The sequence below is a fragment of the Vombatus ursinus genome, unplaced genomic scaffold, assembly GCF_900497805.2.
Source record: "Vombatus ursinus unplaced genomic scaffold, bare-nosed wombat genome assembly UNPS02014821.1, whole genome shotgun sequence".
NCBI lineage: Eukaryota > Metazoa > Chordata > Mammalia > Diprotodontia > Vombatidae > Vombatus > Vombatus ursinus.
The window spans coordinates 42346686-42374667 of record NW_020954599.1 but is presented as its reverse complement, the minus strand read 5'-3'; the positions used below and the strand labels follow the sequence as shown (position 1 = coordinate 42374667).

The window sequence follows — 27982 nt, the reverse complement described above, 5'->3', positions numbered from 1 at the left end:
AAAATGTCACTTAACTAAATGTTACTTAATACAGGTTCTTCCTATTTCCTCCATTATCTATATAAATATTAATGAAAAAAATAAGATTTTTTTTTCCTTCTTTTGTTTCCTTTCATTACCATTACTTCATGAAATATAGGAGTGAGATTGGGTTATCTAAGGCCAGTGGAACATAGGTTTTGGTGAATCCTACACAAGGAGGAAAGACTCTGGGTACCAAGCGAAAACCAACTAGGCCCATAAGATCACAGATGCTTATCACTAGAAGCTTGGCCATCAGGGATGACTTTTAGGGGCCACATCAACTCATGAAGACTGTTTACTAAGGCATGAAGTGAATCATGCAGGATGGAACAGGCACAAATGAAATCATAGATATCTGAATTACTGAATTATTATGATAAGCAGCTCAGGAGTATGATTCATTATTGACAAAAAAGAAAAAAAATTAACTAATCTTCAAAAAAGGCTGTTGCTCAGGAAATTATCATAGATAAAAAAAATTTTAAAAGCAGATGAATGTATTGACATTAACATATTCCTTCCACTGAAAATGCTTTTTCACAAAATTTTAAATCAGGTGTGAAACAATGACTAAATAAGCTAGATGCCCCAGTATGGAAGATTCTGATCACATTCTAGTGAGTAAAATATGTCAACGGTACAAATAAATGACTTTTATGCAATAGAGAAGGGGGCACAAGAACTAGAATCAGTCAGGGAAAACAGTGCATGTCATAGAAGAGTCACTGGAAGGGGGATGGTTAGCCACTGAAAGAAAAGAAGGACGTATATAAAACTAAACAGTCCATCTTTCTTTGCAATTAAGAGTCCATAAATATTCATTAAGATCATTTGAACAATCCCGCCAAGTTCTCAAAAAAGGTTAGATAAAATCTAACTGATCTCTGGCAATTTAGAATCCTAGAACACTGAGTGTCAACTATCACATCAGAATTTTAGATATTATTACCTTGTAATAAAGATAAGGAAATTGAGGTCCAGACACATGAAATTACATGACTAACAAAAGGAGATGCTGGAGAGAGGCATTTACTTTCTCCTAAAATATATAGAGGGTATTCCCAAATTAAAAGTAAGAGATAGAGTGAAGTAAAACTAAGGGAGAAATGAAGTATAGGTAGTTTAAAATAATTGACATTGAAGCATGAAGCAGGCAGGGTGGTATGCATGAAAGAAAGACTAATAGATTTGGATTCAGAGGACCTGGATTAAAATCCCAGTACTCAGCTTAGGACAAATGTGACCATAAGACACTAAATCTCTCTGAACTGGTGTCCTCATCTGCAAAATGATTTCTACAGATAGGCTCTAAAACCCCTGAGCCTAAGAGTAGATATTTTTTTTTTTAATTACTGACAGTCAATTTTAACAAAGAATATATAAACTGGGTGACCACTTTCTGAATAATTGAAAATCCTCTAACTATAATTACATATAACTGCAAGGAACAAAGGAAAACTATTAAGGCCTTCTTAAGGAAATAAGTCAGATAAATTAATTAGGCAAGAAGTGATAGGCTTACTCAAAAACCTATAAGAATAAAGTTTTAGAAATCTTCTCACGGCCTTAAGAATTATATGAGCATATGTGTATACACACACACACACACACACACACACACTCACATATATATGTGAGTGGCCAGATAATGATATTATAATTATATAGTCACATATATGTATATACGAGCGTGTGTATAATATGTTATATATGTATAAATTATATGTGTATATATATATGCTTATATACACATATATGTACTTTTAAGAAACATCTTTTGGGTAGGAATTGAAGCAGGCATTGGTTTAATTATTTTATAGACAATAATAGGAACAAAGGTATATAAAGAACTAAGAGTTGCTATAAGGTATAGATTCATAAAACTCCAGTATGGGAACTGCCGTCTATGGCTGCCTATTAAGGCTTCACCAGAGCAAACAGGAGCTAAAAGTCAATATGTAAATGGACTGATCTAAAGTACAGCAGGTGGAAAACACCAGAGGGATGCTGTCCAGAAGGTTCTTCACATACTAGTATCACGTGGATAGTGCTAAATTGCAGAACATTTGACTAAAACACTTTTGACACTCAAGAGAATACAGAAGAAGTTGAATATGGACTAGCTTCATATATAAGCGTATAACCTGCATCCCAAAGCCCATTGTTGTGGGACTCCCTCCTCAGTGGTAGGGATAAATGCCCTGCCGTGAGTGAGGGGTGGGTCAGAGTTGGCAAGAACAACAAAGAGCTTAAATCTCTTGAAGCTTCATATCTCTTCACGTCCCTTCTGGCTTTAAGTGCTACAGGAGTTTCAGTCTCTTCTGACTTCCAGCTTTAAGAGAGAAGATGGAGGATGCCAACCCTACTTCAGGTTGCTGAAAGAAAAGACTATGGGAAGACAAGAGAGGAGCCAGCAGTCTCCATCATGGCCCTACTCCCAGTCTACTACTCTAGAGACCTCAGGGAGTTTTCCCTTGGGTAAAATGTAGAAACTGTAGAAATCTCTCGACATAGCTGAAGTACCTTACTCCCAAAGGGAGAACTCCTTTACTCTGTATTGTTTGCTACATTTTCTCAAATGTATCAGAAGTTAGACTGAACCTGAGAATTGCATCTTCTAGACTAAAAATATTTAAGAGAGCATACAGATATAAGTCTAGCCTGGTACCTCCTCTCTCTGAGAAGAACAGAATGGCCATCTCTGGACTCCACTTCCTCCTTTCCCTCCTGCCAGGACTTAAAGTCTTCCTTGGAGAAGGGTAGAGAGAGAAGAGGCTAGAGGTATCTATTCTACCCCCAGTCAAACCATACAACACCCTGAGACTACATGTGGAAGACAGCCATCACAATCCATGGAGCCTCACCACATTTGTTTCTTTGTTTAGTCCAGATCTATGATTTCATTGACATATGGAACTCCAACTTGGGATCTCCCTCCACTAATGCAGACCAGAAACCTATAAGTAATGTTCATTTTTAGAAAACTGCCTTACGATGTAAAAGATAAACTTGGGATAAATTCATCTCTTCCTCTTTTGTTCTCCATACCTTAGTTGGCTCCTCAAGAGTGGTCAGTATTCAAATGGATAATATTAGTGGCATAATTAAATGAGTGGCATTTTAATATTTGATACTTCAAAAATCATAGGAGCTAGCATTGAAACAGACCTCAGAGATCATCTAGTCATTATAAAGATACTAAGGCCAAGAGAGTTTGAGCATTTGCCCAAATTCAGATAGCTAGGTCGTGACAAAGCCAGGATTCAAACCAGTTCTTCTGACTTTGAATTCAATGCTCTCCTGTAATGGGATTCGTTATTTCACCAGCATGACTGTTTCTTTAACAAATGAATGCAAAGTGCAGTTCCTATATACCTTAGGACATTAGGTCAATAAGTTATTACTATTGCCCACCTTCCAAACCACTCATACTCAGCAGCCAGACATCTTGTAACGCATCTCTTTGAATTTAGCTGTGCATTAGGCATTTTACGTAGTTTTTAAAAAATAAATTATTTTATGCATATCTTCTTCTAGGATAGTTACAAGCTTTCTAAGACTTGTTGGAGTGAGGAGGGAAATGAGACATGAATGTTTTCAGTAAAGGGCAGTCATGTAAAAGAGGGATTCGTTGGCTAGAACTAGGAAAAATGGAGGATAGCTAAAAAGAGATCAATTCAAACTTGTAAGCAAAAAAACTTCTTAACAATTAGAACTGCCCAAAAGTAGAATGGACTATCTCAGGACTCAATAGTTTCCCCTTTAAATTTATGTCTTCAAATGAATATTGAATAAATGCTTATTGAGGATATTGTAGAAAGTATAACATGATAAGGCATAGATTGAACTAGATGGCTTCTGACGGTTATTCTAATTCTGAGATTCTGTGATTCTCTAATAGGCTAGGAGTTTCTAATTATATCATGTATCATCATCACAGATGATATTTTTACAGTCCTTTAAGGTTAAAGCCCACATATATGCACACATGTATATATATGAGTTTTATGTAATATATGTACACATATGTAATAAATGCATTCATGTGTATACACTGGTTATATATATACATATATATGTATATGTGTGTGTGTGTGTGTGTGTGTGTGTGTGTGTGTGTGTGTGTATAAACACCCATTATAGGCATCCAGTGTGTGGCTAAAAGTGTGGGGGACTTGGAACGAGAAAGATCTGATTTCAAATCCTTCCTCAGACACTTAACAGTTGTGTGAGCCCAGGCAAGTTACTTAATCCCTTTGTGCCTCAGTTTCCTCATTTTAAAATTGGGATAATAATAGTAAATACATCATTGGATTGTTGATGGAACAAGTTAATATAATGTAAAGTAATCTGGAAAACCTTAAAGTCTTAGGCAAATGCTAGCTATTGTTGGTAAAATTGAAGGCAAACAGAAAAGGGGACAGCAGAGGATGAGACAGATATATAGTGTCATGGAAACAATGAACATGAATTTGGACAGACTTCAAGAGATAGTGGAGGAGAGAAGGGCCTATGGTGTCATAGTCCATGGGGTCACTAAGAGTTGGACACAACTGAATAATAAATTATCATTATTGTTATTATTTTTATCATTATCACATTTGGTCCTCAGGACAGTCCTGTACAGCAGGTACTACAGATATTATTATTCCCAGAGTCGTTGTGAAGATAAATGAGATATTTGTAAAGCACTTAATATAGTATCTGGTAATTAATAGATGCTTAATGCATGCTTGTACCTTTCCTCTTTTCCATTTGACAAATGATGAAAGTGAAGCTACAAAGATTACATGACTTTCTCAGGATCACACAAATGGTTAAGTGTTGGGTTTGGGATTTGAACCCAAAACCTCTCTAAGACTGTAAGTGTACTCCACTCAGCTGCCTCCTGTTTATTAAAATGTGACTATATCCCATCCCTCTGAGGTATCTAAAAATCTCTTTTAATACAGCATGCTTCCAAGTGTCCCATTGCAGATACTTGCCGCCTAACATAAATTATGCAGATGAAAGTTGTTGGTTTTGAAGTGTGATGTTCTGATATTTTTGTAAGTAAAAAAAGACGCAAGGTAGAGTAGACTAGGATCAATTAGTCAACCAACTAGCCTTTATTAAGCACCAAATATAAAGAGAGGCAGAAAGGAGACAAAATAAAAATTTCCTAGTCTTCAAGGGCTCATGCTGTATCGTCAAGAGACAACATGAGCACATCAAAGTATAATTATAAAGAGAGAATACACGCAAAATAAACTAAAGCTGATTGGGAGGAGCACCGAGCAATGGGAGGGATTAGGAAAGGCCTCCTGTGGAATGTGGTAATTCTTCTGAGCTGTGAGGAATATAGGGATTCATAAGAGATAGAGGGGATGAGGGAGTCCTTCTAGGCATGAGGGAAAGCCTGCTCAGAGGCACAGGGACAGAACACGGAAAGTCCTTATGTGATAAACATCAGGACGGCCAGTTTGACTGCTCTGAGGAGTGAAAAGAAGCAAGGTATCATAAAGCAGGAAAAGTGGGGATGCTGACATACAATTCTTGATTAAAAAGGAGCAGGAGGAGTTACTAAACTTCCATTTCACGAAAAATGGGTGAAGGGAAGAGGCATTGAGATTTTAAAGATAAAATTCTTCAGAGCCATTGAAACTTCCAGACAAATATTTCTATTTCTTTTTCTATTACAGTAAATTGGATGGTATGACAGAGGTCAAAAGTTATCCTGACTCCCAAGTCATTAAAATCAATTTTTTAAAAAAATAGTCCATCCATTTTTAAATAAATGGTTCTGCTGAAGGCTGGTGGCCCTGAAAACAGCTCATCTTCCCCAAATGACCTGGAGCTCAAGAAAGCAACAAGAAAAAAACATTTGAATTTCATTTTGAAGTGTGAGTGATGATCTAATGTTGCTGATCACAGGTCTAAATAGGTTGGCTTCCTTCATACTTACACAACTTATTATATATATGTATTTTCACCGTTCAGTCATTTCAGTAGTATCTGACTCTTTGTGACTCCATTTAGGCTTTTCTTGGCAAAGATACTGGAGTGGTTTGCCATTTCCTTTTCATTTTACAGAAGAGGAAACTGAGGCAAACAGGGTTAAGTGACTTACCAAGGGTCATATAGTAAGAAATTAAGATGAGAAATTTAGCAGACAAATAAGGCCATAAATCATCAAAGGTACTACAGGCTAATTGTTCTACTTGGTGTAAAAATTTAACAGAGAAACTTATTTTTTGTATTTCTAAGCTGCCAGCAGCATCCAGAATGTTGTCTAATTTATCTCAGAAGTAGTCAGGCTATATTCCAGGAACAAGCAGTGAGCAGTGCCCCTACATCACATTTCAATACAATCTAGTTCCTCAATGTTATGGCCTCTTCACTCTCCACAAAGAAAACCAAGTTGAATTAGCATTGAAGAATGAACATCTTTCTTTGCTAAAGCAAAATATCCAGAACCAGAAGTTCAGAATAAACTGTGAAATAATCCATCTAGACTTACTTGTGTCTGACTGAGTACGTAGCTGAGTGTTTCTAACTTGACCCAGATCTCAAGTTCAATTCTAAGCTTTTCTATACTCTATTCCTTGGAGATCTCCTTGAGGAAAAACATACAGTGACTTCTGTAACTAGATATGAGCACTGATATGACTCTCTTGCTCTCTTGTGACTGCCTCAGGGCTGCGGTCTGCTTTATCACATATTGAGAAGGTTGTTTGGGTATTTGATCCTGCAATAGATGTGTTAGCTTTACATGGTTCTGTGACCACAGGATACATCTCTAATTGTTCATACTGATCAATCCATTCTCTAAACTAATATTGGACATGTTTTCTTCACCAAAGTATTTAACATTTTGCAATACAACACAATCACAGAATCACAGAATTTGAGAGTTGGAAAGGACTCTCAGGGGTCGTTTAGTTCAACCCATGTTTCCACTTGCTTCTCTCTCATTGTTTTGTACCTCCTACAACACAGGGAACCCATTGATCAAATAAGATAATATATGTAAAGTACGTTGCCAGCCTTAAAGCAATATGTGAACAAGTGTATGTAGGTATGTTTATACATATATGTAGGGCAGCTAGATAGCACAGTGGATAGAGTGCCAGGCTTGGAGTCAGGAAGACCTGAGTTTAAACCCAAACCCAGACACTTACTCACTGGGCAAGGCACTTAACCCCATCCATCTCAGTTTCCTCATCTGTAAAAATAAGCTGGAGAAGGAAATGGCAAATCACTCCAGTATGTTTGCCAAGAAAGCCCTAAATAGAGTAAAAAAGAGTCAGACATGACTGAAATGACTGAACAGTGAAAATACATACATATGTATATAATTTATATGCATACATATATATCCTTAACTCTTCGGTTCCTCCACCCCCCCCCCACAAATTTCCAAACTGTAGCCAAGAATTGTTGATTTTTCATCACACACACGCATCTCTCCTCTAACACTGTGATAATCCTGGTCCACGTCCTCCTCATCTCAAGTTTGGGCTTTTGCAGTACCCTGCAGGTTGTCCTCCATTCCACAAGTCTTTTCCCGCTTCAGTCCCATCAGCTGCCAAGTAACCTTCATAAAGAACAAGCACAAATCCTTTCCCCCAAACACATAAACTCAGAAAACTCCAGTGTCTCCCTTTTACCTCCAGGAACAAATATAAAATCTTCTGTTTGGGTTCAAAGCCCTTCAACTGTTTCCCTCCTTTTCCAGTCTTTTTACACCAATCCCATATACATACTCTGTGATCCATGGATACAGGCTTCTTTGCTGTCCCTTGAACAAAACACTACTTCTCTCAATTCTGAGCATTTCCCTAACATTCTCTCCTACCTGGAATTCTCTCTTTTCTCATTTCCTTCTTCCCTGGCTTCCTTCAAGTCCAATCTAAAAATCCTACCTTCTACAGGAAGCCTTTCCTATTGCTTAGTCAATCAGTCGTGGCAACTCTTCATGACTCCATTTGAAGTTTTCTAGGCAAAGATACTGGTTTGCCATTTCCTTCTCCAGGTCCTTTTAAAAGATGAGGATACTGAGGCAAACACAGGTTAAGTGACTTGCCCAGGGTCACTCAGCTAGGAACTGTTTGACCTTGGATTTGAACTCAGGTCTTCCTGACTGCAGGGCCAGCACTCTTATCTTCTGAGCCACCTACCTGCCCCAAGCCATTCCTGATCACTCTTAATTCTAATGACCTCCTTCTCTTGATTATTTCCAATTTATCTTGTAAATATTTTGCTTATACATAGTTTATATGTTGCCTCCCCATTAGACAGGGAGCTTCTTGAAGACCAGGGATAGTATTTTGCCTCACTTCGTGCCCCCAGTACTTATCATAGTAACTGACACATAATAGGTGTGTAATAAATGTTTACTGATTGACTGATGCACATATGTGCCTGTATGTATATGTATACACACATACACATATTTTATGTGTGTATATATATACACATATATGTATATATATACATATATATACATATATATGTGTATATATATGTATATATATACATATATATGTGTATATATATGTATATATATATGTGTGTGTGTGTGTGTGTGTGTGTGTGTATGACACTAGTAAGAATTCAGTAAAAGAATTATGTTACCTCAAAGTTGGAATTGACCTGAGAGGTCATATAACCCACCCCTCTGCTCAATGAATACATCTTTAAAAAAATCATGATTGATGAAACTAGCTACTCCACAAAGGTTTGACAAGAAACAATGAGCCCAAGGTAAAAAATGTGGAGGAATCAAGAGGAATTTCTTACTAAAAAAAATAGTAATTCAAAGAGCAGGTACCACTAATAATGGGCATTTCTGTGTCTTTAACAATTGTAGAACATCCCTCTAGAAATATCCCACCACTAGGTGCATACTCTAAATAAATAAAACATTGTCTCCTACTGTACTGAGAAGATTCTGGACATTCAAAAAGGGAATCTACCCTCCTGGGACCCTAAAAATGTTGCCATAGCTTCCTTTGCCTACCCTTTCTTCTTTCCCTTCTCAGAAGAGGTGTCCTTAATTTTCATTTCCAAATATCAAAGCAACCCCAGGGATCATCTAGTCTAGTACATATACAAGAAGGAATTCTAATATTGAACCTGAATTTCATGAATAGCATAGCTTTTTAACTACTCACTGTCTATGCAGGGAATTACTTTCCTAGAATAAAATTTAAGTATTTTCCAATGATGATTTAAATAAGGAAAATGTAACATTTATAAAGTCAAAAAGTAAAATTTTCTTTGTTTTTAAAAGTATTTTATTCTATGTACTTTTCTTCCTTTTAACATGACTTTTCTAACTGAAATGTCAAGGAAAAAAATCATCCCACAAGGATGTTTCTGAAATTAAAACTGTATTTAAAATCTGTCTTGTTTTTTGTCCACTCAAAGGAATCACATGTGAGTGATTTTTACCTATTAGCCAAGAGCAAATATATGAAGTCCCTTGTATCATCTACCCAATTTGGACCACAAAAGAACACTCTGAGTTAGGTTTTATAAATATTATGATGTCTATTTCACAGATGAAGAAATTCTCACAGTGGTTTATTAGTTTGTTCATCATCACATAGCTAGTCATATACTGTATGTCTTACAATAATGTATGCATGTGAATTATTATTAGTCATACCTTTCCTAAATCTCAAACTTCACTTTGAGGTAGTTTTAAAATTTTTCAAGTCAAATAAATGGCTAAATTTTACTCTAGATTATCACAAATGCATACAATTCATTTTAAGTTTCTAAACAGACTGAAGACGACTGAATATTGTACTCACCTTTCATAAATTGGACAAAAGATAGTCAAATATGCTGGAGCACTTTAGTATCTATGATGCACAATGAAGGGTGATAAAAAGAAATGAGTCAGTGTGCGGTAAAGGAAAGAATATCAGAATCCTTTGAATGATGCCAGCTTCTTTGCGACACTGGGCAATTAATTTCACTTCTTGGGACTTGGGTTTTCCTCATTTGTACCTGGAGAACCTCAAAAGTCTTTTTGATCTAGAAAAGTGCTATGATTCTTGAGTGAAAATCCACGAGGAGGAAAAAGCATTGGCAATTCATTATCCTTCTGTTTATCCTTCTATTCATAAAGTTGACTGATTGCTTTGCCTCAATTAGGTTATTTGGAAAAGGAGAAGGAAGATAAAGAGGAGGAAATCTTTAAATAATTATATATATATATATATATATATATATACACACACACACACACTGTCCCAAAAGTCTTAGTACAATTTTCTTCCACCCACTTATTAAGCCCCTCTAGGAAAATGTTCCTTTAGTAAGCTCCCTCTCCTCTGAATTCCAGTAGCAGCAAGAATTTGTAGAGGTAGCATGGTACAATAGATAGGGTCCTAGAGTGAAGACCTGACTTCAATTCCTAGTTCTGCTACTTAGTCATTTAATCTCTCTGGACCTTAGGTTCATCATGAATAAAATGGAAGTCATAATACTGGCATTGCCTACCCAAGGGGGTTGTTGCTACAAAAGCCTTTTCTGAGCCTTGAAAGTGCTATATAAACGTAAATTCCTACCACCATATAATAGCTAAATATCATTACTAAATATTTCTTGTACATAATCAAGAAATTTTAAATTTATATTTAAAATAAAAAATCAAACAAAATAGTCAGCAGTAATCATTAAATTGATTCACAGTATAAGACAAATATTTGGCTTCTTCCCAATCAATGGTTATATTGCAGTTCAGAAATATTTAGTTGCTTGCATGGTATTCACTGAATGATATAGCTTATAATTTTAATATTCAGAATTTAATTGCAAAAGACACTGCAATTTAAACTTCAATTGATTTGTAGAAATAGGGAGGGTTAGGTTCAACTTCATTTTATACATTCACAGTTAAAATTGGTGACTTCTATTCAAAGAACAAGGGGAAAGCCTCCAGCAACTTCAAAAGACATTCTATAGAGCAGGAATTCTTAAACTGGGATTTACAAAATTGATTTTTTTTTCCTCTTTTTAGAAAATATTTTGATTACTGTATTTCAATGTAACTGATTTCTTTTGTAATCGTGCATTTATTTTATGCATTTGAAAATGTTATTCAGAAAAGGAATCCATAGTTTTCATCAGATTGCGAAAGGGGTTAAAAAACAAAAACACTAAAAACTCCAGTTACCAAGGATTCGTGGATAGGCACAAACAAGAATCACACAGGGCAAGAAGGCCCAGAGGGGTTGTGATCTGTATCTCTACTCTGAGGGCCCATATCACACACTCCCAAATCCATCAAAGAGTTCTGGGACCTCATAGGATCAGTCTCTGCATTATTCATGGGGTCATAGCCCAGGGGCTCTAAGTGGCTTCAGGACCCTTGTAGTTAACTCTTTTCTTTTTATTTACTTCTTTTTTAGATTTTATTTTTAATTTATGGAATGAAACAGGCATTTCCATAACACAGTACAATACAAATGATGGTTGTACATGAAACTGCAAGTCTACTATGCATGACTTTCTATTTCTTTCAAATATATAGCAAAATTATCATTTAAATTTTTTTCTTCCTTCTTTCCCCTCCCCTTGCCCTAGAGATGGCTACCATTAGACACAAATTAGTATATAAATATGTAAAATTATTCTATACATACTTCTATTTATGAGTTTTTTCTCTGGATGCAGATAGCATCTTTCTTCATATGTTCTTTATAGTTAATTTGGGTATTTATAATAGACAAAATAACATTCATTCAAAGTCATTCTTAAAACAATATTGCTATTACTACATACGAGACAGAATCCCATTACCAATTAGTCACTAATGTATTATTTTAAAGACGCTGGGTGAGGGGGTCTGAAAGAATTGAGAAGTTCCAAAATTATGCATAAACAACTCATGATTATTTTATTATCATTATCTATCATAATCAACGTTATCATCCTTATCACCATATTTTGCAATTGTATAGTACTTTCCAAAGTGCTTTGAAATCAAAGTAACAAGCGTGTATCATGTTCCAGGCATTGTGCTAAAGGCTAGGAATATTCATCATTTATTTATATAAAATTTTACAAATAAATATACTGTATGCCAAGCAGTAAGTGATGTAAATATAACAATGATAATTAGTAATAACATTAAAAGCTAACATTTACATAGTATCTTAAGACTCACAAAACGCTTTACAAATAAATCATTTTATTCTCCCAACTACCCTGGGAGGGTGGCATTATTATTATTCTCATTTTACAGATGAAGAAACTGAAACTGATAAATTTAAGTCACTTTCCCAGGATAACCAAAAATATAAACATACAGGCAGTCCCCATCCTAAAGTTGCTTATAATCTAATGAAGAGAGACAGGCATAAAAGGAAGCTGAAATGAGGAAGACACACCTGCTTGAGGGCCATGGTAGAGATGGTCAGAGCCAGAAGAAGATCCAGTAAAGAAGAATGGCTGTTCTGGGCCCTCATTTAATATAGAGATTCTAAGAGGAACTTAGCAATGGGAAAGGAAAGGGAGGCCACACGTATTACTGAAAGTTATACTGACTCAGTGACCCATTGTTCTAGTGCTGCTTATAAATCAGTGTCGGGGGAGGCTCTGCTGGGGAAGGCGTCACCCAGTCTGCAGCTTTTGTATTACCTGTTATTTGGCATGCACTCATACCAGTGATGTTTATACCCATACATGTTAAACATCACCTATAGGTAATTGGGGAGGAACTGAGATGAATTGGCCTATCCCCTTTTACTGACATGGAACTATCTGAATTGTCTTTATTTCATTACAAAAGTTATCAATAAAAGCTGGCTCCATCTTGAAACCCTTTCTGATCTCCAGTGATTAGCCTGTCAATGTTTGCTACTTTGACATATATTTAATCAACTTCTTTTAATTCTCTTTGTCCAGAGTTTTGCCTCATTAATCAGGGCAAAAGCCTGAACAAAAAATTTCCTTTTAACAGTATATTATATCATTCATTGCCCTACGCAACATTTATATTTGTAAAAGCGAGGGCACAGAACGAAAAAACAATTGTAACATTTTTATCCTGTATAAGGGAGGGAGAACATAGGGGTAAAAAGAAAAGATAGGAGGGGAAAAAAAGAAGCAAAGGGAAAAGGGGAGGGAAGGAAAGTAGAAAAAGGAAGAATGGCTGGAAAGGGTGATATTCAACATTTTTAAAAATAATTAAACTTTTATTGAGTATTTGCTAAGCAAAGCCTAGGTATTGAAATACAGCTATTAAAACTTATGAAAGCATTCACTTGAGGGAGATGTGAACATTTTAATGAATAATTGAAACTATTAAAACATCCATTTTCCAATTAGAATGAATATTATCATTATGGAAGTTGTTACATTTGTGTTTCTAAACTATTATTTTTCCAAACCACTGAATGTCCCTAGAAAATAAGCTTCAAAGGCAGAATATAATATTGAGTTAAAAAGCGGTACACATTTTCAAAAAAAATAGAGAAAATTGCACCAGCCAGACTCCATTGAGAATGGCCCAATCTGTCCACCTACAGATGGCAATGTGATCAGTTTTCAATCACTGTTTTCCCCTTCAAGATTTCATGCTGGTTACTCTCTTCTCACCATACCCCCAGGTGGAATCAAGTTTAATAGCAGGGCTCCTAGGACCACAAATGATATGTGTGTGTGTGTGGGTGTGGGTGGGTGGGTGGGTGGGTGTGGGTGTCTGTGTGTGTGTGTGTAAAAGCTTCACTTGGAATGCAAGAATATTTAGTTCTGGATTCAACAACACCTTTGGTATTTCCATTGGCTTCTCATCCTTCCATTTGTGGCTTTTGTTTGAGGTTTGCACAAAGAAGGAACTATAACAAACAAACTTAAAAACCAGGAATATTGATTTGAGAGCAGTGGGCATCAATAAGTGCCCAGACACTAATAAAATAAGTTGGAGACTGATAAAATGATGGATTTTTCTTGCTGTGATGACAAAAAAGTCTTAGCTGTGTAGTCAAGCTGGAAACATTATTCTAAATACCACAGCCTCAAATGACAGTTATGACCACATGTACAGAGCTCTGAGAAATACTCGATTGAACACATTAACCTGCTGTCATACTTCAGTGGCAGTAAGATCATTCAAAGTAGCCTTGCTTCTTTAGCCGACCTAAAGATAAATACCTCCTTGACTCAACTGGTTACAATCACTAAATGCTCCAGCTAACTGACTAAACGAGTGGTTGTTGTTTTTTGTTTTTTAAATCATGCTTCATAATCATCCCCAAAAGGCCAAATCTTGAAAAGTAGATTGTTTGGAATCATAACCTCACTAGAATTGGTAAGCAACCACAAGAATTCACTTTCATCAAGGAGTTTATGTGTGAAAGGAGACAAGATGTTCCAATAACTCTGCCTTTAACTTACTACTCTTAGGAGCCTTTATTCCAAAGAGTTCAGAATTCTTTCCAAAAAGTATTTCCTTTTGCCATCCTACAATCAAAGTGGCATAGGGAAGCATGTAAAATCACTCCTGCTTTACAGATAAAAGGATATACTTTTCCAGGCTTCTAATATATTCTTCTTATGTTCTACAGTCTAACCAAACTGACCTTCTCACTGCTCCTCACATACAACTTTCCATCTCCCATCCTGTACCTTTGCATAAGCGTATCCCCCATGTGTAGAATACAATCCCTCCTCATATCTGCCTGTTGGAATCCCTGGTTTCCTTCAAACCTCAAAACTCGTGTACCTTTTCCTGATCCTCCCAGTTACTATGGCCACCATTCTCTCCACCACCAAATTACTTTGTATAAATTTGGTATATGCTTGTTAATATACATATTGTCATTCTTTTGACTGAGATGGTGACTTCAGAGTCTAACATAGACCATTAGGTTTGTAGTTATGGTTCAGCGCCTAATCTTGGCTTGGCTCTACTGCTGAGTTGCTGTGTGACTAGATAAATCCCTTAAGTATTCTGTGCCTAAGTTTTTAGTGGCTGTTTGAGGTACTGGAGAGAACACTAGACTTGGGAGTCAGAAGTCTAATTAAAGAATTAAAATTACTTTGAGAACAACAGATGTTTCATTTTTGTCTCTGTATCCTCAGTACCTGACCCAGCACCTACTACATAGTAGCTTAATAGGTAAATGTTGGTTGATTGGTTGATAATGGTCATGATTATTCCAGAAGAACATAAACTCCATGAAGGCAGGGACCCTCTTCTGTCTTTGTATCCCTAGTATGCTGCCTTGGACATAGTAGGAAATTAGTAAATGCTTACTGAATTGAATTCATTCACTATAATTTCAGAGACCAGTTAGTCCAAGCCATACCTGAGGCATAATTCCCCTTGACAACATGCCCCATAAAGAGTCACCCAGCCTTTGCTTAAATACAGTGATGGGGCGTTCATCCAGAAGCAGTCCATTCCATTTCTGGGTACCTCTGTTAGAAAGTTTTTCCTCATACTGAGCTAAAATCTGCCTCTCTGGATTTTATACTTTAATGCTCTACAAAGTCCTTTCCTCCTAACTGTCCTGTGCTATAGATAATGTAATTATTATTATCCCCATTTTACAGATGAGAAAATAGGTCAGAGAGTTTAAGTGACGTGGCCACCATGAAGCTGTTAGTGAGTGGCAGAGCCAAGACTCCCATAAGGACTTCTGGCTTCTAAATCCTGCGCCATTAAAAACTTAGGCAGAGATCAGTTCAGGGATTTATCCAGAGTGACACAGAAACTCAGCAATAGAACCATGAGAGGTTTAGACACTAAACCGTGACTACCAACCTAATGTTCTATCAGAAGACCCTGAAGTTTCCACCCCAATCAAAAGACTGAAAAGCCCTAAGAAGTGAGCTGAGAAGACAATCAGCTTTGGGGTGAAGTGGGAACTTTGGATACAACTTGGCAAGGGAGTTAAAACATAAATTAATCTGGGCTATACTTCTTAGAAAACTCGATTCTCACTGATTAATGATAAAAGACAATCATTTCCTTGGGAATTAGATACACAAATATAGCATTCTCCTCTGATAATTTGATATGATGGGTTGATTCAGCTTTAAACACAGAATTGGTATACACATCAAATTCTTCATACACTCACACATAGAGTAAGCAATGAGTCAAACCACCACAACAACAACAATAACGACAAAATGACTTACATAGTAAAGACATCAATGGTATCCCCAGCAGATCTTCCCATCTCAAAATAGGTTTGCAGAATGTTAACAGTTCCCGAGAGGGCTTCATGGCCACAGCCACAGAAGAGCGCAACGCCAGCATACAGCAAGATGGTAGCAATCAAGGAGGCATAGGGAATACCCCCCAAGCACTTAATGCAGCACTCAAAACACCCTACAGAAAACCAAAAGAAGAGAGGGAATTAGTCATCTAATTGAAAAATCAAATTGTGAGCAGCTTCTCACTAGGGAGGAAATATGATATCTGAATTCACAATTATAATCTAGTAGGTTCTGGAAACCAGGCCTTTGGGGGTTGTGAAAACAGGATAAATGTCAGGTTATTTACTTATCAGGTTCTTCACCATAAGAGCACAGAACTAACCATTGTAGAGAAGAGATGCTTGTTCAATTCCTGTGCCGTGTCTCATATTGACAGATGAGATAACCATTACGAACAGTATGAAAATAACAAGAAATGAAATATACACACACATGTAAGTTATATCATTCTGGAGATTGTCTTGTAACCTCAGAGCTTGGTCCGTGCCGTGGACATAATAAATAGTTAATTTAACTCTTTGTTGAATTGAATTGAATTGAGATTAACTCCATCTTCTTCTCCCAGTGGAGGCAACCTGCTGTATCATGTTACTTGCTCACATTATTCCCTTTTCTTTAAATGCCCTTCCACACTTCTTCCTTCAATCTAAATCCCATACATTCCTCAAGGCCTAGTTGTGGAGCCACTTTCTTCAAGAGGTCTTCTCTGATTCCCACAGCCCTAAGTCAACAATGGAGTTTTTATCTTAGTATTTCCAGAATCCTTATGGTCTAGAGCAGAGGTTCCCAATCTTTTTGGTCCCTAGGCCCCTTGGTTTTTGGTAAACCTTTTCATACTCCCTATTCTATATTAACAGAAATACATTTCAGCATTTGTCATGCATCTGCACATGAGAAATAAAATAATGATATTAATTTCAAAATAATAAGTTATTTGTCAAATATTACTTTGTACCCCCTTGACAAGTTTCTCATACCTCCCAGAGGTATATTTACCCCATGATGAAGCCCCTGTTCTAGATGATGTAGCTTCATGTAGTTAAACTTCACCTGTTTACCAAAGTTGTAGACAAACTTAGCACAGCGACCAAATCTTCTATTTCTTTCTGTATCCTTTAGAATAAGACCACAGTGCTGGGTACATGGCAGGTGCTTAATAAATATTAATGACATTAGCTCTTGAAACTGAATGTACTACCAGGGAAATGGAATGTATCATTAGAGTTCTATTTATTTTTAAATGGGATGGTCAAAGAAAGTATTCAAATGGATCTTAGATCTTTTTAATTTAGATGTTCTTTCCACTGATGTAGGTTCCAGTTCATCCATATCTGCCCATCATATGTGACTCTTGACCATGTTCTCCAAAAATTCACCACAAAGGTCCCTCCAACATGGTGGAGGTCTCCCTCATTTTCTCTGGAAATTTTGAGCATACTAGTTGGGCACTCCTTCTCTCTCTTATCCTTTCCCCTTTTTCTACATAAGTAACCCACCTTTCCTTCCTATAATCAATACTACCTGAACAAATTACCAAAGAATTGTGAATTTAAATTTCAAACTCCTAGCAACATATACATTGATTCATAAGCCTGAATATCGTTCTATCAAATATATTTTTGTCTCTCTAAAAAAGCATCATTGAATCATCCAAAAGAGCTGAATTCATAGCAAAATTACTTCCTCCAAAAAGCCAACAACATGTAAAATGCTAGCTATGGAAAGGTTAGAGAGTTGTTCATCAATTCCCTTCATCTCACTTTATAGGGACAGAGTAATGAAGAGATTTTCCAAGGCCACACAGCCAGTAAAGGTCACATTTAGCACTTGAAAGCAAGCCTTCTGACTCCCAAGACATCTCTCTTTTCATTCCTTCATGCTGCCTCCCTTTTGTCACTTTGACATTATTCCGAGATAGGTACTTGTGAGCAGCAGTGAGGTGCCTCTAATTAATGCCTAGATTCTCGAATCTATAGCCCAAAGAATGAAACAATAGCTCTAGTTAATGATATTTTGTGATACAGAAAATTTAGAAAAACACAAGCAAAATTTGATTAGGTGAGACTCAGGCTTATTTCAGTGGATGAGTGGAAAATTTCTATTTGACATATGGACCTCCAGATTAAATTGGATCTGGTACTAAGAGCTACAAAGAGCTACTAAGTTCCTTAGTACCATTTCATTTAAGATCCATGATTTTTCTAGTATGGATACCCCAACTCTGATCATGACTCCTCCAAGTTATAGATTACATATGAAAAACTTTTTAAAACTTTTATCTAGAAGGTCTTTCCAAGTTGCTCTGGCAAAAAGAAAAATGGCAACCGATTTTGTTAAAATTTATCCAGTTCATCTTTGGACAATTAACATATAGCCAGCCATCTGCCAGTCCCATACTTCATCACTGCCTTTTGAGTCTAGAATATTTCCAATAAAAATTTTGACACATACAATTCTTTGATCCCAACTAAATATAGAAAGAGAAAAGAAAGTTGAAACATATTCTTTTCAAATTTCTTTCTAGTCTTTTGGTGTGTTGGACTAAATCATAATCATCCCAAGTCTCCTCTTTGATTGAAAAGGGTGTTAACAACACTCCCATCTGGGAAGGCTCCCCTCATTTCTGTAATATTCCTGACAGGAGGACACAGAATTGTTGGCAGGCAGAGGAGCTGTCTGCTATCCAAAAGTAAAGATCTCCATTTGTAGAAGGGTAACATCACCATGGCAACACAGACATCCTTAAGCTTAGACCAGACCAGGAACCCCTTAGGGGCCAGACTTCAAGAGCTGTGCATATCCTCAGCTTTACCACCTTGGTTCAAGAGATAAAGATTTATCAAGGGATAGAATAATTACAAATGGGAGAAAGCACAATCTGAGAAGTACCATGATAATTTATTTTTAAATGGAACTTGCCTTAAAGGTTTAACCATAAGAACTTTAAATATTGGTGTTAAAAGGAATCATCTAGGAGACTGAAAAAGAAAAAAGGTGGACTATACTCAGGAATTTTTCAAATAAGAATGTGAATTTGACAAGTACTATCTTTCAATATTACTTTTAAATGTGAAATTCTCACCCTTATTTCTAGATCGTAAGGAGAAACCTTAGAGTTTTAAAATCAAAACATTTGTGGCTTCTCATTTAACAAAAAATGTAATGCTACAGAGGTTTTGTAACTATAAGCAAATATTATTTCTTAAACATGCAAATGTATCAGTCAAATATTTACAAAAAAACCTTCTATGTGCAAAGCACCTTTAGAGACTCAAACACAGGGGTTGTTAATCTTTTTGTTTGTTTGTTTTTAGGAATTCCATTGCCAGTCTGTTGAAGCCTATGTACCCCTTCCCAGGATAATGTTTTCAAATTCATAAAATACAATGTTTAGGGTTACAAACTAATTATACTAAAATACAAGTATCTATATATTTTTAAAACTAGCCCACTGACCCAAGATTAAGAATGGCTGTTAAAATAATCACTAATTCAAACATATAAGCATCATATAAATGAAATAATCATAATGGAGATAGTATCTAATCAAAATTAATTATGGGCTTAATTTGATTTTCTTAAAAAAATTCATTCTATTTCTAAATTTTTGAGTAATGCTCCAAAAAAATTTAGAAAGAATCTTGGATCAACCCCAATACTACTATTTTATCCTAGAGACAGTAATCTGAATAATACAGAGCAAAACGACATTGTAGTGATGATCACCAAAATAAATATCTCAAAAACCACATCTTCCCTGAATTATGGAATAGTTTTCACAATTCCCTACTTAAATTATTTTAGGTTCTCAATCAAAAGAAAAAAGAAAGGGGGAAAAACTCTATTTGATGAAAAGAAGACAGCAGAAAGACTGAAAGTCCTTATTCAAATTGTCTTCCCGTCAAATTGTCTGTAGTAGCTGAACTACTATATAAAAGTCATGAGAGTTATGAATAATTTCTAATTCTAAATATTATCTCTATATGCAAATATATTTCTATAAGTCTATCAATCTATCTGTGGACACACCCATTTAACACTAGTACAAATAAACTAAAAAAAGATTTCAAAATCTATTGACCAAAATGTATGACTCATACTTGAAAGAAAACGGAAAATTATTAAATAGGACCCTGAAATCAATAGACACCTATATCTCATTTTCATATTTCAGTGAAGTAGGTGGAATACGTAATAAACAATGGAATCACTATACACTTCAACAAACATAACCTATGAAAGAGTAAATTATTACACTAATCTAACAGTTTTTGTCCAGGGGTAAGAGAGTATATGAACAAAAGGAACAAAGGAATTTAATTATTTAAACTTTCAAATGATTTTGAAAGATTTTACCATTTTCTTCCAAAGGCTATTTAAAAATTTAAGTCACCATAGGGGAATGGGGAGAGGAGAAGTGGAGATTTTGTTGTTGTTGTATGAACAGGGAACTGTTTTAATAACTGGTTATAATAAAAAGAAATGAAAATAGGAAATTCCTAGCTTGACAAATCAGTTCTAGGATTAATAATGTAGCTGGGTATAGGTCTGGGCATCCAGATAAAGTGCCATATGAAGGGACAGCAATGAGATACACTTTGTCAAATTAATTTTTAAATTGTACATTTCATTTCAATGCAAGATAAGGAAGCCTCTCTCCATGATACCCAGTTTTGTTTTAATTTTGTGATACGCTATAGTGAAGGCTCAAAATCTCTCGTAGGCAGTAACTCGCAAGGGGAGCAATTTCCAAATTTCGCCTAAGGCATCTGGATGTCTTGTTTTATATTACTATATTAATTTTTGTTATGTGTCTGTTATATAATTTATTATTAATAATACGGTCTTATATTATTAAATTATATTACAAAATATATATATATATTTTAACTTTATATTTATATTATATATAACTATATATATTATAATATATATTTTAAACTTTTTTTAAAAAATTATATAAAAGGGACTCTCTATGTAATAAAATTCCAAAGTTGATGGGAACACAAATTGATTAACAAATACTTATGAATCATGTACTTAGCTTGAGTGGCAGCTGAGTTTAAGTGTAGGCAAGTGTAATGTATTAATATTTAAAACAATCCAAACTATATGTATAGAATGATGGACACTAAGTGAAAAACAAGGACACAGGAAAGAGATCTAGAAATTACTGTCAAAAAATTGTTCCCCTGAGACATTGGCCCGCTGCAATCTGGGAGTTATGGTGGCCAACAAAATGCCTTCCTTATTGTACCTGAAACAAATCTGAAACCATTATCCTATTCCTGTATAAAACCATATCTGTAATATGTCATTCTGATTATTGACAGCTCAAGATGTATTTTCAGTGGTGTCTGCATGGATGACACTTTTAATGAGGTCTATAAAGTAATCTTGTTACACACATAAAGAAATGCCACACAATGTCAAGGCACATGTTTTCGTGCCATTCCCTTGTCTTGGAACAATGACAACCAAGAGTTCTTTAAAATGCCATTTATAGGGGCAGCTCGGTGGCTCAGTGGATAGAGCATTGGCCATGGAATCAGGAGGACCTGAGTTCAAATCCGGCCTCAGACACATAACACTCACTAGCTATGTGACTCTAGGCAAGTCACTTTACCCCAATTGCCTCACCAAAAAAAAAAAAATGCCATTTATGTAGCATGAGCAGTGTATGCTTCTATTGATTATCTATTGTTTTACTGATGTTTCCATGTAATAAGGTATATTGTTTGTCATTAATAGTGCATGTTTGCATACTTGAGGAAAATGTTAGCTCAAGTTCCGCCTGATACTTACAAGATATGTGACCCTTAGAAAGTCGCTTCTTGGCCTCTTGATCTCAAGTCACTTCTACTTTGGCAAGTTGACCTCTCTCCACATCAGATTCCTCATTTATAAAATGAAGCTAGTATTGGCATCTTTCTCACTGTGATGTGAAGTACTTTTGCGAACCTCAAAGTGCTACATGTTAACTATATATTTGTGTACAAGTTTTATTCTGCTCTGCACAAAGACTATGAACTCCTTAAGGACCCAACATAAGTGTCTTGCTCTTCTTTGTATCTCCTTCAGCATCTGTCATCTTTCACGTTTAATTAATTCTAAAGAATAGAATTAAAGCAGCCATGTATCACATCACAAAGCAAAATGGTACATAAGATTATTTGTAAAAGCATTATCAAATTTCAATAAACTGTGCAAAACGTATTTCTTCAAACACTCATTTGAGTGAAAGAAATTACTCTACATGGATATTATATTTGAATATATAAACAAGTAGCTAAGCCCTTTGAGGATCTTTCTGCTTTCTACCCCCCAAGGAATGTTTGGTAGCACTGAAAAACAGGGAAACATTTTTTAAATTGACATGCAAGCTTATATGCCATTTTCGGCATGCCAAAAAATACCTTCTAGCTTGACTGTCTGGACCTGTGATTTTACTGGGGTAAGGAACTTGGGTGAGAAAACCTTTTTTAACCAGAGCAGAATGTTTTCTAACTTGGAGAATTTCATGAGGGGTCTAAGAAGTTAAGTGATTTGTTACACAGCCAGTATGAGTCAGAAGGTAGAACCTTACCTCAGGTCTTATTGACTCCAAGACCAGTCCTGTATATACCACGCCACATTGCTTCTTAGCATTTACTTAGACACATACATATACACATATAACATCTAAAATATAGTATCTAATATATACTAGATAGATTATATCTATACATTATATATTATACTGATATAGATACATATATATTAATATGTACTCATATGTATATATGAATATATAAGTATATTTGCACATTATATGTAATATATTATAAATTCATATGATTTTGCTTATAATTTCATATAATTCATATAATATGAATAAGAACTTAAACATTTTGATCCATTTTCATTCTTTCAACTCTTTTAGAAAAAAACTTTACTCATCAACAAATACAATCACCATATGTTTTAATATATCATGAGCTATTTTATTAAAGCTATAAATAGAAAATAAACAAATCCTAAGCATGCCCTTGCGGAATTAGTGAGGTATAGTTACAATATTGCAATTTTACTGACCAATGTTTGAACTCCCAGTGTGATAGAACATTCATGTTCACATCACATTTCCCTTAAAAAATGCAGTATAGACTAAGGAAGGGTTTTACAAAGTCCCATTTACGCCTTTTAACAGCAATAGATCATATCCTACATTTGAAATACAATAATGGAAAGTTATATTTAGATAAAGTGTTTGCAGATTTTGAAACCTATATTCTAAAGAACTTATATCCTAATATTCTATATTTTAATAATAATTGCAGATCTAAAGGTTGTATAGTAACAGTAAAATCATAATTAGAACTAGAAAAGGACAGCTTTTGTTTAAGAAAAGTCTATTTAAAAACAAAGCGTACATCTATATCTATATATTATATATATAATATATATATCAAGGAAAATGTTTTGATTGAACCCATGCCAGTTCACTATAGAATCTACAAGGATCTTCATTTTCCACAAAGCTGACTGTCCTACAAGACAAACTGGTACTTATAGGTAAATTTTGTCTTCAGTTTCAACGTGCAAACACAAATGATGGGTAGAAAAGCAAGTGCGATTTAATGACCACAACAAAAATCCTGATGACAATTATTAAAAATTGCTGAAAAATGTATAATTCAAAGCAACATTCTGAAATATCACATTGGCAAAAATGAACATGGTCAAAATTCATTCATTCACTGCCTACTTGGAAACTTCATTTCAAAAGAAAAGAAGAAAGAAGAGAGGTAAGCCTATGTTTATTCTTCCAGTATTCACACTGTGCTTTCCTTACCAGACAGGAAAAACAAAACATATATGTATGTGTGTATATACACATATATATATACATATATATGTGTATATACACACACACACATATACACACAGATATGCATATGTATATGTATACATATATCTATGTATATATGTATGTGTATGTGTGTGTGTGTGTGTATATATATATGTATGTATGTGTATATATATATATATATATATATATACACACACATAAAACAATACCTTTGCTACAATTACTGACAAGGATGGGGGGAGGGAGAAAGGTGAGGGGATGGAAACTCCCTTCAGTGGTATTGGAGCACTGTTAAGCAGCTTTGAGTTTTGACTAATGTTGATGTAGGCACCTTTGGAACCTGGAAGGCACTTTAAAATGGCAGCATTTCAAAGGAAAGAGGGGCTTCACATCTGTAAGCATTTACTTAAATTATAACCAAAGCCTTTGAGAATGGAAAAAAAAAAAGTCTTTAACACACAGGTAACAGAATTCTTTCTCCGTTTTTCTACCACCTCTAGCAGACAACAAAAGGCTAGCCTCCCTCTTCCGTGGCCAACCTACCGGGTCAGCTCACCAAAGAGCAGAACTGCCATGGGATCAAAGTGGCTCTTGGATCCTTGTTGACTGGGAAGGGGAAACGTGGGTCTCACTGAAGTAAAACATCAGTTTGCTCCATAACTGCTTGTAGGTACCAGAGCCCTTAATTATTCATCGACTGGGTCTAGTTATTCACAGTGATGCTGTCGTGTCCGTGCCTGTGAAATTGAAGATCCAGCTGCTTTTAAAAGCAGCCGCCTTCATTAAAACTAATCTTTTCCAATACCAGCAACCCCCAGATCTCTCTGATATGGTTCTTTCCAGTAGGGGAGAAGCAAAAGAAAAAAAGAGGTTGTAAGCATGGTTATGTTGGAATATTTCTTCTGGTTTATTTGTGGTAGTCTGTCACACCACAGGGACAGACTTCCAAGCCAGTTCAGTCTAGGTCTGGGCATACACTATATTGATGCCTTCAATGTATTTGAAAACACAAATCTCACTATTGGTTTTCGTTTTCTCTTTATAAGTCAAATACCTTAATATATAAGGCATTTGTCTCATTACATTATCTATTACACTAATCCATTACACTACTCCATTACACTACACTACTCTAGTCTTTGCAGGTTTGATTAAGAGATTAGTGCAACAAGAAAAAATATACATACAGGACAAAGACTAGGGAAAAAGGGGCAGAACTATCTCATATTTCTATCCATGTCTGGAAACATCTCTACACATACACAAATGAAAGGCAGCATGACTCCATGAGCAGAGAGTTGGGCTTCTTTTTATTTATTTATTTATTTTTTTTAGGCAAATGGGGTTAAGTGATTTGCCCAGGGTCACACAGCCAGTAAGTGTCAAGTGTTTGGTCTGAGGCTGAATTTGAACTCAGGTCCTCTTGACTTCAGGGCCCATGCTCTATCCACTGCACCACCTCCCTGCCCTAAGAGCTGGCTTCTAAATCATGCCTCTGATACATTCTGACTTGGGAACCTTAGAGGTATAGACCAAAGTAAATAAAAAGACATAGAGGCATAATCTCTATAGAGATTGCATATATGTGGCCCAGGACTCCCTCCCATCTGAAATGTTTGATTCTAGTCAGATGTGAGAGGCACAGAAGGGTCAGCCCTAGACTTAACATTTTATAAGGTAGGTAGATCAGGTTTGGTTATCATGACAACTACTGCTTTAGCTCCTTAGTATTTGCATTTCCTTTAGATCAATATGATGTAATTCCCCTGGCAGCCAGCTCTCAAAGGCCCTGCTTAATCTCTAAATGCTGTTAGCTAGGATGAAAACATTGAAGACTCTGTTTTGTAGTCCCACAGAAAAGTCACTGTTGTTTCATGAATCTCTGAGGGGCAATATCAAAAGCTTTGTACATTTGGGAGAATTATTTTTAGCCAACACATCTGACAAAGAGAATGATGACTTCTCTGTTCCGCCTTTCATTTTCAAGGCCAACTACTACTATATTTGAGACTTAGACATTTAAGTGGAGGATGAGAGCTTTGCAAATGTTTTAAATAAAGGCAAGTTCAATGTTTTCTGTAACATAAAGAAAACAGTCTTCCCCACCATTTTTTTAAAGTTCCTCAAATATGATTAATCTCCTGGTGCAAAAGTGCCAGGAGACCACATATTCACAAACAAATTGCCAAGAGGTAGCAGATTGGTTTTCTGTTAGCAGGAAAATCAACTCTGGCTTGGAAAATGTGTGCCTTATAAGAGGGCATGCTCATTGGCACTGAGAGTGGGAATAATAATATGTTTAATTAGTGTCTTGTGGTTTCAAAAATACTTTCCCACCAACCACCCACTGAGGCAAATAAGTATAAGTGTTTATTTTAGAGATGAGGAAACTGAAGCTTTCAGAGTTGTTGTAACTTACCCAGGAACACATAAAGAGTATATGTTACCTGAATAAATTGAACACAGGTTGTCCCACTCTAAGACCATTGCTCTTACCACTATAACATTCTGCCAGGTTAGGTCTGTGGTACTCCTCTTTGGGACATAGCATGGCATAGACTTGAAGTCAAGAGGATCTGGGTTCACAATCCAACACTTATTGCCTCTTTAAGGCTCAGTGACCTTCTCTATAAAGTAGAGATAATACTTGCTTTTAACTCCTAGGTTTACTGTTTCCATTCCCTAAGTGAGAATTGTTGGTTATGTGTAAAACCAGAAAGGTTCCTGTGAACCCCCAAAATTATAGTTCCTTATTTCTGTAAAAGAACTCTAGCTATATTACATCCTAAATTGCCTGTATTATCTAAATTACCTACCACCACAAAATGCAAAGCAAATGAAAATAAATAGTTGTCCATGGGAAACCTAACAGAAATTGCCATTGCTTTTTAGAAGCCAAAGCCTTCAAAACACCAAGGTCTGACTTTCTAAGGAAAGAATGCGAGATGGTGATCCATGAGATGATTTCCAACAGAAAAATAAACTGGTAGAAACCTAGGCAAATGGCAGAACAACAAGCTGTGCAGGAGACCTAGAGGAAATCACAAAGAGAATCATAGATCAAAGATGGATCACAGATCATAGACTTTCATGGTCATATAGTCCAATGCCTACCACTTTACAGTTGATGAGATTCATGCAAGGAAAGGGTAAACCATTTGCCTAAGACCCCACAATAGTACCTAGCAGAGCCAGGATTCAAAACTTAGATTTCACGGTTCCAAATCCAGTGAATTTTCCATTACATACTATTGTATTTCCCCACAACTCCAAGGTCTTTGCAGGTTTGAGCCAAAGGGGAAAATTCCATTGTTCCTTCTCTCTCCTATCTCAATTCCCTCCTCACTATTTCAAATCCATCCTGAGGATATCATTTCACTTTTATTCTAAAACCACTGGAACTGGAATCAGACAAACTAGATTTGAGTCTCTGACACTTAACTGCTCTGAACTTCAGCGTATTCATCTGTAAAATGGGTATGATATTTAACTTCCTGCCTTACAGGATTTTTGTTAGGAAAGCACTGTGCAAACTATAAAACTCTATAAAACTGTAGTTTGCAAACTAGAATTAACATTGGTTGTAGAGAAACACATTTTTTTAAAAAAATATTCTCTCTGAAGTGTGCAGAAAACATCTATAATTCCAAGTCTTTACTCTCACTTATTTGTGGTTCCCATTTGTATAAAATCAACTTTTATTTGTATAAAGCTCTTTCCTCACAACAATCCTCTGAGGTAGGTAGTACACACAGTATTTGTGGGCTTAGAGAAGGAGCATTTCTGGAGTTGGTAGGCTCAAATGGGTAACTCTCCTCTCTTTTTCTCTAAACCAGATGTCTATTTTATGCATCCTTTAGAGTAGCACCGTAGTAAATT

General features: G+C 35.8%; 1 protein-coding gene across 1 annotated transcript in view; it reads right to left on the bottom strand.

Moving 5' to 3' along the window:
* The window catches only part of GPM6A (glycoprotein M6A), a 482844-nt gene that overhangs the window by 68881 nt on the left and 385981 nt on the right, over nucleotides 1-27982 (bottom strand). The window contains exon 2 of the mRNA XM_027837472.1: nucleotides 16171-16363. Within this exon, the coding sequence (XP_027693273.1) occupies nucleotides 16171-16363 (193 nt within the window). The remainder of the gene's footprint in view (nucleotides 1-16170; nucleotides 16364-27982) is intronic.